The following is a 12195-nucleotide window of genomic DNA, read 5'->3' as shown; positions in this document are numbered from 1 at the left end:
CTAGGTCAAATATCCATCTATTCCTCTAGGGTAACACGTTGACTAGGACAAATATCCATCTATTCCTCTAGGGTAACACGTTGACTAGGACAAATATCAATCTATTCCTCTAGGGTAACACGTTGACTAGGTCAAATAACGCATTTTCTACTTCAGCATATTTCCTGTCAACTCAATAACTCTCATTCCACTAAGACGTGAAAGGCATTTAATGTCATAGTTTCATAAGAACCAAAAACAGCCTCCGTCAGAGAGAGAGAGACCTCCAGACCGGATGGATGAGGCTGAAGAACGTGCCCAGGGCGGGAGCCTCGTTCCTGGGACCAGCACAGAGATGTTGGGTGAGAGCCCAGGCTAGCCTGGGGTAAAAGTCTGGCAAGAGTGAGATCAGAATCTGAGGGGTGCCAACTACTGCCATTGTGCCCTTGAGCAAGAGATGCTCCAGGGGAAATATAGCTCTGTAGCTGATCCAACGCTGCTTCCAGCCTCTCATGTGTGTGTGTGTGTGTGTGTGTGTGGTGTCTGGGGGACAAATTTCAGATCCACATTCGGTACACCCATATAGAACCGGGTCAGACCCCCCTTTGCCTCCAGAACAGCCTGAATTCTTCAGGGCACTGAAACATTGCTCAAATTGGTGTTTTTCCACTCCTCAATAGTCCAGTGTTGGTGATGGCCTTCCCACTGGAGCTGCTTCTTCTTGTTTTTAGCTGATAGGAACCCAGGGTGGTCGTCTGCTGCAATAGCCAATCCGTGACAAGGACCGACAAGTTGTGAGTTCCGAGACACTGTTCTGAGCCGTTATTTGCCTGTTTGTGGCCCACCTGTTAGCTTGCACTATTCTGTCCATTCTCCTTCAACCTCTCATCAACAAGCTGTTTTCACCCACAGGACTGCCGCTGACTGGATGTTTTGGTTTGTCGCACCATTCTCAGTAGACAATGTCATAAGTCAAAATTCCAGGAGGCCGTTTCTGAGATCCTGGAACCGTCACGCCTTAGGTTACCCATTCTAATGGAACAGTAACTGAATGTCTCGATGCCTGTCTGCTTTATATAGTAGGTTACCCATTCTAATGGAGCAGTAACTGAATGTCTCGATGCCTGTCTGCTTTATATAGTAGGTTACCCATTCTAATGGAACAGTAACTGAATGTCTCGATGCCTGTCTGCTTTATATAGTAGGTTACCCATTCTAATGGAACAGTAACTGAATGTCTCGATGTCTGTCTGCTTTATATAGTAGGTTACCCATTCTAATGGAACAGTAACTGAATGTCTCGATGCCTGTCTGCTTTATATAGTAGGTTACCCATTCTAATGGAACAGTAACTGAATGTCTCGATGCCTGTCTACTTTATATAGTAGGTTACCCATTCTAATGGAACAGTAACTGAATGTCTCGATGCCTGTCTGCTTTATATAGTAGGTTACCCATTCTAATGGAACAGTAACTGAATGTCTCGATGCCTGTCTACTTTATATAGTAGGTTACCCATTCTAATGGAACAGTAACTGAATGTCTCGATGCCTGTCTACTTTATATAGTAGGTTACCCATTCTAATGGAACAGTAACTGAATGTCTCGATGCCTGTCTGCTTTATATAGCAGGTTACCCATTCTAATGGAACAGTAACTGAATGTCTCGATGACTGTCTGCTTTATATAGCAGGTTACCCATTCTAATGGAACAGTAACTGAATGTCTCGATGCCTGTCTACTTTATATAGTAGGTTACCCATTCTAATGGAACAGTAACTGAATGTCTCGATGCCTGTCTACTTTATATAGTAGGTTACCCATTCTAATGGAACAGTAACTGAATGTCTCGATGCCTGTCTACTTTATATAGCAGGTTACCCATTCTAATGGAACAGTAACTGAATGTCTCGATGCCTGTCTGCTTTATATAGCAGGTTACCCATTCTAATGGAACAGTAACTGAATGTCTCGATGCCTGTCTACTTTATATAGCAGGTTACCCATTCTAATGGAGCAGTAACTGAATGTCTCGATGCCTGTCTACTTTATATAGCAGGTTACCCATTCTAATGGAACAGTAACTGAATGTCTCGATGCCTGTCTACTTTATATAGTAGGTTACCCATTCTAATGGAACAGTAACTGAATGTCTCGATGCCTGTCTGCTTTATATAGTAGGTTACCCATTCTAATGGAACAGTAACTGAATGTCTCGATGCCTGTCTACTTTATATAGTAGGTTACCCATTCTAATGGAGCAGTAACTGAATGTCTCGATGCCTGTCTGCTTTATATAGTAGGTTACCCATTCTAATGGAACAGTAACTGAATGTCTCGATGCCTGTCTACTTTATATAGCAGGTTACCCATTCTAATGGAACAGTAACTGAATGTCTCGATGCCTGTCTGCTTTATATAGTAGGTTACCCATTCTAATGGAACAGTAACTGAATGTCTCGATGCCTGTCTGCTTTATATAGTAGGTTACCCATTCTAATGGAACAGTAACTGAATGTCTCGATGCCTGTCTGCTTTATATAGCAGGTTACCCATTCTAATGGAACAGTAACTGAATGTCTCGATGCCTGTCTACTTTATATAGTAGGTTACCCATTCTAATGGAGCAGTAACTGAATGTCTCGATGCCTGGACAGGGATATGTTGTGTGAGGGCCCCAGGGTAGTAACCTACCTGGTACGAGGACAGGGATGTGTTGTGTGAGGGCCCCAGGGTAGTAACCTACCTGGTACGAGGACAGGGATGTGTTGTGTGAGGGCCCCAGGGTAGTAACCTACCTGGTACGAGGACAGGGATATGTTATGTGAGGGCCCCAGGGTAGTAACCTACCTGGTACGAGGACAGGGATGTGTTGTGTGAGGGCCCCAGGGTAGTAACCTACCTGGTACGAGGACAGGGATATGTTGTGTGAGGGCCCCAGGGTAGTAACCTACCTGGTACGAGGACAGGGATGTGTTGTGTGAGGGCCCCAGGGTAGTAACCTACCTGGTACGAGGACAGGGATGTGTTGTGTGAGGCTCTAGGGGTAGGGTAGTAACCTACCTGGTACGAGGACAGGGATATGTTGTGTGAGGGCCCCAGGGTAGTAACCTACCTGGTACGAGGACAGGGATGTGTTGTGTGAGGGCCCCAGGGTAGTAACCTACCTGGTACGAGGACAGGGATGTGTTGTGTGAGGGCCCCAGGGTAGTAACCTACCTGGTACGAGGACAGGGATGTGTTGTGTCAGGGCCCCAGGCAGCACGTTGACCAGCTCCGTCAGCATGTTGAAGCAGCACTGCCGTGTCTTGACACTTTTCTCCTTCATCTGCTTATGCAGGGCCTTAACGATCATTGGCACCTGCAGCAGCACCCGGCGGGAGGGAGAAATATCAGACATACTACTGACTAATACACACTAGAACTACCACTAGGAGAAATATCAGACATACTACTCTCTCTGTGTGTGTGTGTGTGTGTGTGTGTGTGTGTGTGTGTGTGTGTGTGTGTGTGTGTGTGTGTGTGTGTGTGTGTGTGTGTGTGTGTGTGTTCTGCAGCATGGTGAGTGGAGGCCTCTCTCTCTCTGTGTTTTACCTGGTTCTGCAGCATGGTGAGTGGAGGCCTCTCTCTCTCTCTCTCTCTCTCTCTGTGTTTTACCTGGTTCTGCAGCATGGTGAGTGGAGGCCTCTCTCTCTCTCTCTCTCTCTGTGTTTTACCTGGTTCTGCAGCATGGTGAGTGGAGGCCTCTCTCTCTCTCTCTCTCTCTGTGTTTTACCTGGTTCTGCAGCATGGTGAGTGGAGGCCTCTCTCTCTCTCTCTCTCTCTCTCTGTGTTTTACCTGGTTCTGCAGCATGGTGAGTGGAGTCTCTCTCTCTCTGTGTGTTTTACCTGGTTCTGCAGCATGGTGAGTGGAGGCCTCTCTCTCTCTCTCTCTCTCTGTGTTTTACCTGGTTCTGCAGCATGGTGAGTGGAGTCTCTCTCTCTCTGTGTGTTTTACCTGGTTCTGCAGCATGGTGAGTGGAGGCCTCTCTCTCTCTCTCTCTCTCTGTGTTTTACCTGGTTCTGCAGCATGGTGAGTGGAGGCCTCTCTCTCTCTCTCTCTCTCTCTGTGTTTTACCTGGTTCTGCAGCATGGTGAGTGGAGGCCTCTCTCTCTCTCTCTCTCTCTCTGTGTTTTACCTGGTTCTGCAGCATGGTGAGTGGAGGCCTCTCTCTCTCTCTCTCTCTCTGTGTGTTTTACCTGGTTCTGCAGCATGGTGAGTGGAGGCCTCTCTCTCTCTCTCTCTCTCTGTGTTTTACCTGGTTCTGCAGCATGGTGAGTGGAGGCCTCTCTCTCTCTCTCTCTCTCTCTGTTTTACCTGGTTCTGCAGCATGGTGAGTGGAGGCCTCTCTCTCTCTCTCTGTGTTTTACCTGGTTCTGCAGCATGGTGAGTGGAGTCTCTCTCTCTCTGTGTTTTACCTGGTTCTGCAGCATGGTGAGTGGAGGCCTCTCTCTCTCTCTGTGTTTTACCTGGTTCTGCAGCATGGTGAGTGGAGTCTCTCTCTCTCTCTGTGTTTTACCTGGTTCTGCAGCATGGTGAGTGGAGGCCTCTCTCTCTCTCTGTGTTTTACCTGGTTCTGCAGCATGGTGAGTGGATGCCTCTCTCTCTCTCTCTCTCTGTGTTTTACCTGGTTCTGCAGCATGGTGAGTGGAGGCCTCTCTCTCTCTCTCTCTCTGTGTTTTACCTGGTTCTGCAGCATGGTGAGTGGAGGCCTCTCTCTCTCTCTGTGTTTTACCTGGTTCTGCAGCATGGTGAGTGGAGGCCTCTCTCTCTCTCTCTCTCTGTGTTTTACCTGGTTCTGCAGCATGGTGAGTGGAGTCTCTCTCTCTCTGTGTTTTACCTGGTTCTGCAGCATGGTGAGTGGAGTCTCTCCCTGTTCCATGGCATCTGGGTCACACAGCCAGCTCTGAGCAGGACGTGTCTGTTTCAGCAGCGACAGGTAGGCATGGAACACGTCGGCCTTCACGTTCTCCTCCCGCTCCTACAAGCCATCAACCAATACATCAGCCAATACATCAGTCAATCAAAATGTATTGATAAAGCCCTTTTGTGACAACTGTTGATATCAGAGTGCTTTTACTTTAACCCGGCCCGGACTCAGAGAGCAAACAAATCGGCTGCCCGACGGCTAGGTAAAACTCCCTGGAAGATGTGGACCTAGAGGAACACGGGGGTAGTGTGTGTGTGTGTGTGTGTGTGTGTGTGTGTGTGTGTGTGTGTGTGTGTGTGTGTGCCTTGAAGCGGGCGATGAGCGCGGGCGACACGGTCCGGTAGAACTCCGGCAGCATCTCGTGGCGTGTGCTGACCACGGCGTCCAGACACTTGGCGGCCGCACGGCGAACCTTCCAGCTCATGTCGTCGTCGTCGCTGTACTCATCGTCACTTCCTGTAAAGGTCAGAGGTCAAAGGGTGGTGGTGGTGGTGTGAGGTTAGAGACTTTAACACAGTCTAGCAGCAGTTATTATTACAGCCAATGAAAGAGTTATATGCTCCTGTAAGCATTATGATGTCAGATATGCACTTTAGCTGGTAGAAAACACAAACATCTCAAACACAGGTTACACACAGCACATCTACTAGTCTAGAGCGACCACCTGACTACCACAAACAATACTGTCATCACATGGTTGTTCCAGGTCAAGACATTATCACTGCCTAACCTCAAATCCTTCCAATGAGATTTGACCTGTGAAGTTTGACAGAGATACACTCATCAATCATCACAGACTAGGAGGCTAGTCCCAGCACTGTGCTACCCTGGACCTGGTAGACTAGGAGGCTAGTCCCAGCACTGTGCTACCCTGGACCTGGTAGACTAGGAGGCTAGTCCCAGCACTGTGCTACCCTGGACCTGGTAGACTAGGAGGCTAGTCCCAGCACTGTGCTACCCTGGACCTGGTAGACTAGGAGGCTAGTCCAAGCACTGTGCTGCCCTGGGCCTGGTAGACTAGGAGGCTAGTCCCAGCACTGTGCTGCCCTGGGCCTGGTAGACTAGGAGGCTAGTCCCAGCACTGTGCTGCCCTGGGCCTGGTAGACTAGGAGGCTAGTCCCAGCACTGTGCTACCCTGGTAGACTAGGAGGCTAGTCCCAGCACTGTGCTACCCTGGTAGACTAGGAGGCTAGTCCCAGCACTGTGCTGCCCTGGTAGACTAGGAGGCTAGTCCCAGCACTGTGCTGCCCTGGGCCTGGTAGACTAGGAGGCTAGTCCCAGCACTGTGCTGCCCTGGGCCTGGTAGACTAGGAGGCTAGTCCCAGCACTGTGCTGCCCTGGGCCTGGTAGACTAGGAGACTAGTCCCAGCACTGTGCTACCCTGGTAGACTAGGAGGCTAGTCCAGCACTGTGCTGGCCTGGGCCTGGTAGACTAGGAGGCTAGTCCCAGCACTGTGCTGGCCTGGGCCTGGTAGACTAGGAGGCTAGTCCCAGCACTGTGCTGCCCTGGACCTGGTAGACTAGGAGGCTAGTCCCAGCACTGTGCTGCCCTGGACCTGGTAGACTAGGAGGCTAGTCCCAGCACTGTGCTGCCCTGGTAGACTAGGAGGCTAGTCCCAGCACTGTGCTGCCCTGGTAGACTAGGAGGCTAGTCCCAGCACTGTGCTGCCCTGGTAGACTAGGAGGCTAGTCCCAGCACTGTGCTGCCCTGGTAGACTAGGAGGCTAGTCCCAGCACTGTGCTGCCCTGGGCCTGGTAGACTAGGAGGCTAGTCCCAGCACTGTGCTGCCCTGGTAGACTAGGAGGCTAGTCCCAGCACTGTGCTGCCCTGGTAGACTAGGAGGCTAGTCCCAGCACTGTGCTGCCCTGGGCCTGGTAGACTAGGAGGCTAGTCCCAGCACTGTGCTGCCCTGGGCCTGGTAGACTAGGAGGCTAGTCCCAGCACTGTGCTGCCCTGGGCCTGGTAGACTAGGAGGCTAGTCCCAGCACTGTGCTGCCCTGGTAGACTAGGAGGCTAGTCCCAGCACTGTGCTGCCCTGGTAGACTAGGAGGCTAGTCCCAGCACTGTGCTGCCCTGGGCCTGGTAGACTAGGAGGCTAGTCCCAGCACTGTGCTGCCCTGGGCCTGGTAGACTAGGAGGCTAGTCCCAGCACTGTGCTGCCCTGGGCCTGGTAGACTAGGAGGCTAGTCCCAGCACTGTGCTGCCCTGGGCCTGGTAGACTAGGAGGCTAGTCCCAGCACTGTGCTGCCCTGGGCCTGGTAGACTAGGAGGCTAGTCCCAGCACTGTGCTGCCCTGATAAGACTAGGAGGCTAGTCCCAGCACTGTGCTGCCCTGATAAGACTAGGAGGCTAGTCCCAGCACTGTGCTGCCCTGATAAGACTAGGAGGCTAGTCCCAGCACTGTGCTGCCCTGATAAGACTAGGAGGCTAGTCCCAGCACTGTGCTGCCCTGGTAGACTAGGAGGCTAGTCCCAGCACTGTGCTGCCCTTGGCCTGATAAGACTAGGAGGCTAGTCCCAGCACTGTGCTGCCCTGGTAGACTAGGAGGCTAGTCCCAGCACTGTGCTGCCCTGATAAGACTAGGAGGCTAGTCCCAGCACTGTGCTGCCCTGGTAGACTAGGAGGCTAGTCCCAGCACTGTGCTGCCCTTGGCCTGATAAGACTAGGAGGCTAGTCCCAGCACTGTGCTGCCCTGGTAGACTAGGAGGCTAGTCCCAGCACTGTGCTGCCCTGGTAGACTAGGAGGCTAGTCCCAGCACTGTGCTGCCCTTGGCCTGATAAGACTAGGAGGCTAGTCCCAGCACTGTGCTGCCCTTGGCCTGATAAGACTAGGAGGCTAGTCCCAGCACTGTGCTGCCCTTGGCCTGATAAGACTAGGAGGCTAGTCCCAGCACTGTGCTGCCCTGGTAGACTAGGAGGCTAGTCCCAGCACTGTGCTGCCCTGGTAGACTAGGAGGCTAGTCCCAGCACTGTGCTGCCCTGGTAGACTAGGAGGCTAGTCCCAGCACTGTGCTGCCCTGGTAGACTAGGAGGCTAGTCCCAGCACTGTGCTGCCCTGGTAGACTAGGAGGCTAGTCCCAGCACTGTGCTGCCCTGGTAGACTAGGAGGCTAGTCCCAGCACTGTGCTGCCCTGGTAGACTAGGAGGCTAGTCCCAGCACTGTGCTGCCCTGGGCCTGTTTACAAGCTAGCTACACACAGTCAGTCAGTCAGAACCATGAATTATTAAAGGAACCAGCCAATAGGAATAGGTAGGAATATGATTTATGGATGACTGGCAAACTGTGCTAACGCATAGTGCTGAGGAAGATACGAGCAACACTGCAGGCGCCACAAAACACCCGTTGTTGTCAAGACCCATTTTATAAATGACATACTTCAGCATTCTGGGAGCACACATTATGATTGGTGGAGAGACATGACAACCAGAGTGTGTGTGAGTCAGGGAAGAGAGGAGGGAGAGGAAGAAGGGGACAGAGAGGAGGGAGAGGAGGAAGGAGACGAGGAAGGGGACAGAGAGGAGGGAGAGGAGGAAGGGGACAGAGAGGAGGGAGGAGGAAGAGGGAGAGGAGGAAGAGGAGGGAGATGAGGAGGGAGATGAGGGAGAGGAGGGAGAGACTCAGCAACACAGTATAAGATGCACCCGCCTGGGAGGAACCGTGTTACAGGGGAAGACTCAGGCGAAAGCTTCAACAAGGTGACAACACAAAAGCCTGTCTGGTCCTCAGTCCTCACACACTGCTAGTGATGACAAGGACAGAGAGCCATCTCTATCAGTTGTAGTAGAAGTAATGACTGGAGGTCTGCTGAAAGCAGCTAGCATTACCCGCTCCAATAGCAGTCGTCCATTCAGCCTGTAGATAATAACATGCAGTCTCATTACAAGGAGGGGGGGAGACAGAGGGAGGCTGGCTGGCTGCCTTCAATATTTACTAGCATTATTCTATGTTTATTTCACAGTGCTCATGCGTGGCCAAGCAACAGATTGTCTTTCTGGCTGAGCTCTTACAGTCATAGCAACAAACGACACACTAACAGTGTCAGTGCAGTGGGGACTTACAACTGGGGGGTTATTCTGCACAGTAAGACTCCTGAAAATGGAAGACACATTTGGAAGACCATTTAATAGATAGAACTAGCCTAACTTCTCTCACACCGAGGCAGATATCTAAACAGAAACCTAAGCCCCGAAGAGACATGTCCTATAGGTCTCTCCTGAAGTGGTGAAGAGTCCTATATGTTTCTCTTCTTAACTTGTTATGGATAGGGGGCAGCATTTTCACGTCCGGATGAAAAGCGTGCCCAGAGTAAACTGCCTGCTACTCAGTCCCAGTTGCTAATATGTGCATATTATTAGTAGATTTGGATAGAAAACAGTCTGAAGTTTCTAAAACAGTTTGAATGATGTCTGTGAGTATAACAGAACTCATTTGGCAGGCAAAAACCTGAGAAAAAAATCCAACCAGGAAGTGGGGAAATCTGAGGTTTGTAGGTTTTCAACTCTTTGCTTATCCAAGATACAATGGAAATGGGGTCATGTTGCACTTCCTAAGGCTTCCACTAGATGTCAACAGTCTTTAGAACCTTGTTTGATGCTTCTACTGTGAAGTGGGGGCGAATGAGAGATTGAGTAAGGTCTCTCCCAGAGTGCCACGAGCGTTCATGTGAGATTTATTTATTTATTTATTTATTTATTTTTTGGGTGGATCAGCTTAATATTGCGGAAAGAATGTTGCTTCCAATGTAATTGTCTGCATCATTTCCAATCCCCCATATTTTTTTGGGTAAATATATATATCCATACACGCATGCATACATATATACATATATACATACACATACCTATATAGACATACATACTTTTTTAAAGAATATACCTTTATTATTATTCCCCGCAACCCTACCACCGCTCCCCCAATTGGAGTAAACTAATAAACACTTCTGCTTTTACCTTCAATTTATACATCTTATACCTATTTTACAGACACAGACTACTTTATAATAGTTCTCTCTTGTTTGTTCTTAGTCCTTCCTCTATTTCTGTTGTCCATCCAATTTTATTTCCACTTGTAACTGTGCTATTTCACAAAAGCTCCGCACCTATACACATTTCACAGATCCCGTATGCCCTACATTGTTTATCTTGTTATTAGTCCCACCCTTCAGTTCCACTCAACCCTTCCCATCTATCTTCCAACATCATCCATTTCGGATTTTTATTTGCCATATATTTTTCAACTGTGCTGTGATGCTTCACAAAAGATTTGAACCTTCCTATTCTCATAGCTTCTACAGATTGTAAATTAAAAATAAACATTTTTGCTAAAATAATTATTATATTATTGATTGATTGACTATGGCTTTTCAAATCCCCCAGTATTGCTATCTGTAGCGTTAGTTCTAGGCAAATGTTGCAATTCTTCAGCCATTCCTGGACCTGTGACCAAAAACGAGCTACATATGGACAATACCAAAATAAATGATCTAATGACTCTGCCTCCTCACAACAGAATCTGCAGAGCTGGGAAGATTGTATACCCCATATATATAACATTCTATTAGTTGCAAGAATTTTGTACAGTAATTTAAATTGAAAAATTCGAAGTTTTGAATCCGGCGTTGTTTTGCGTATCAATTCATAAACCATGTGCCATGGAATGGGTACATCGAAAATCTCTTCCCAACTATTTTGCAATTTATATGGCACAGCTGTCAGTTTTTTGGTCCTTAAATGAAATTGGTATATGTTTTTATTTATCACACTTTTCTTTAACCATTTATGTTCTTTAATACAGGGCCGACATACAAGTTCCTTACTTTTTTCCCCTTCTACTTGCCTCTTCCATTTTTGTGGTAATGCTGCAATTAATTGGTTGTAATTTTGGGTAGAGCAGACATTTCCATATGTCTGTGTTAGCTGCATGTGTGACATAACTCCACCAGTCCTATTTATGATATCATTCACAAAAATTATACCTTTTTTAAACATTTCTTCGATAAATACAGTTTTTTTATCAATTACTATATTTGAATTTAACCACAATATTTGTTGTACTATTTGTTCCGTCCTTTCAGGTGGATTAAACTGAAATTGCAACCAACTTTCTAAGGCTTGTTTAAAAAATAAGGATATTTTGGAGATTATTTCCTTTTCAAACAACCGAAAGTGAGCAGGTGTAATCTGAATAAAGGGAAAAAGGCCCTTCTTGAACATAGGATGAGACATTCGTACCAATTTACTAGAGAACCAGTTTGGATTTAAGTATAACTTTTGTATGACTGATGCCTTTAGTGAGAGGTCTAATGCTTTAATATTTAATAATTTCTGCCCTCCGAATTCATATTCGTTATATAAATAGGCCCTTTTAATTTTATCTGGCTTGCCGTTCCAAATAAAATGGAATATTTTTTGTTCATATAATTTAAAAAGCAGGTCACTAGGTGTAGGCAAAACCATAAGCAAATAGGTAAACTGTGATATGACTAAAGAGTTAATCAGGGTGATTTTTCCACAAATAGACAGGTATTTTCCTTTCCATGGTAGCAAGATCTTATCTATTTTTGCTAACTTTCTATAAAAATTTATTGGAGTGAGATCATTTCTTTCTTTTGGGATTTGTATACCGAGTATGTCCACATCTCCGTCAGACCATTTAATTGGTAAACTACATGGCAATATAAAATGTGTATTTTTTTAGTGATCCAATACGTAATATGGTACATTTATCATAATTTGGTTTTAATCCAGAGAGGATAGCAAAGGTATCTAGATCCTCTATGAGGCCGTGGAGAGACTCTAGTTGTGGTTTTAAAAGAAAACATGAATCATCAGCGTACAATGACACCTTAGTTTTTAAGCCACGGATTTCTAATCCATTAATATTAATGTTTGATCTAATTTTAACAGCTAACATTTCGATGGCAATAATAAATAGATATGCCGATAGTGGACAACCTTGTTTTACTCCTCTAGATAGTTTAAAACTTTCTGAGATGTAGCCATTATTTACTATTTTACACCTAGGGTTACTATACATAATTTTAACCCATTTTATAAGAGATTCCCCAAAATTGAAATATTCTAGGCATTTATATATAAACTCCAGTCGTACTTTATCAAAAGCCTTTTCAAAATCAGCTATGAAAACCAGACCTGGTGTCCCCGATATTTCATAGTGTTCTATTGTTTCCAGTACTTGCCTTATATTATCTCCAATGTATCGTCCATGTAAAAAACCTGTCTGAT

General features: G+C 47.0%; 1 protein-coding gene across 2 annotated transcripts in view; it reads right to left on the bottom strand.

The window, feature by feature from the left end:
* cand1 (cullin-associated and neddylation-dissociated 1) overlaps nucleotides 1-12195 on the bottom strand; it is an 81278-nt gene that overhangs the window by 26619 nt on the left and 42464 nt on the right. Inside the window, exons 8-10 of one of the 2 annotated variants that reach the window (XM_038996792.1) lie at nucleotides 5254-5405; nucleotides 4860-5000; nucleotides 3199-3343 (exon numbers count right to left, since the gene is read on the bottom strand). In XM_038996792.1, coding sequence (XP_038852720.1) covers nucleotides 3199-3343; nucleotides 4860-5000; nucleotides 5254-5405 — 438 coding nt within the window. The remainder of the gene's footprint in view (nucleotides 1-3198; nucleotides 3344-4859; nucleotides 5001-5253; nucleotides 5406-12195) is intronic. The other variant, XM_038996793.1, reaches the window with a different exon arrangement.

This window comes from Salvelinus namaycush, chromosome 6 (genome assembly GCF_016432855.1).
Source record: "Salvelinus namaycush isolate Seneca chromosome 6, SaNama_1.0, whole genome shotgun sequence".
NCBI classification, from domain to species: domain Eukaryota; kingdom Metazoa; phylum Chordata; class Actinopteri; order Salmoniformes; family Salmonidae; genus Salvelinus; species Salvelinus namaycush.
Note: the sequence above shows the minus strand (reverse complement) of the source record. Positions and strands in the feature narration are given on the sequence as shown.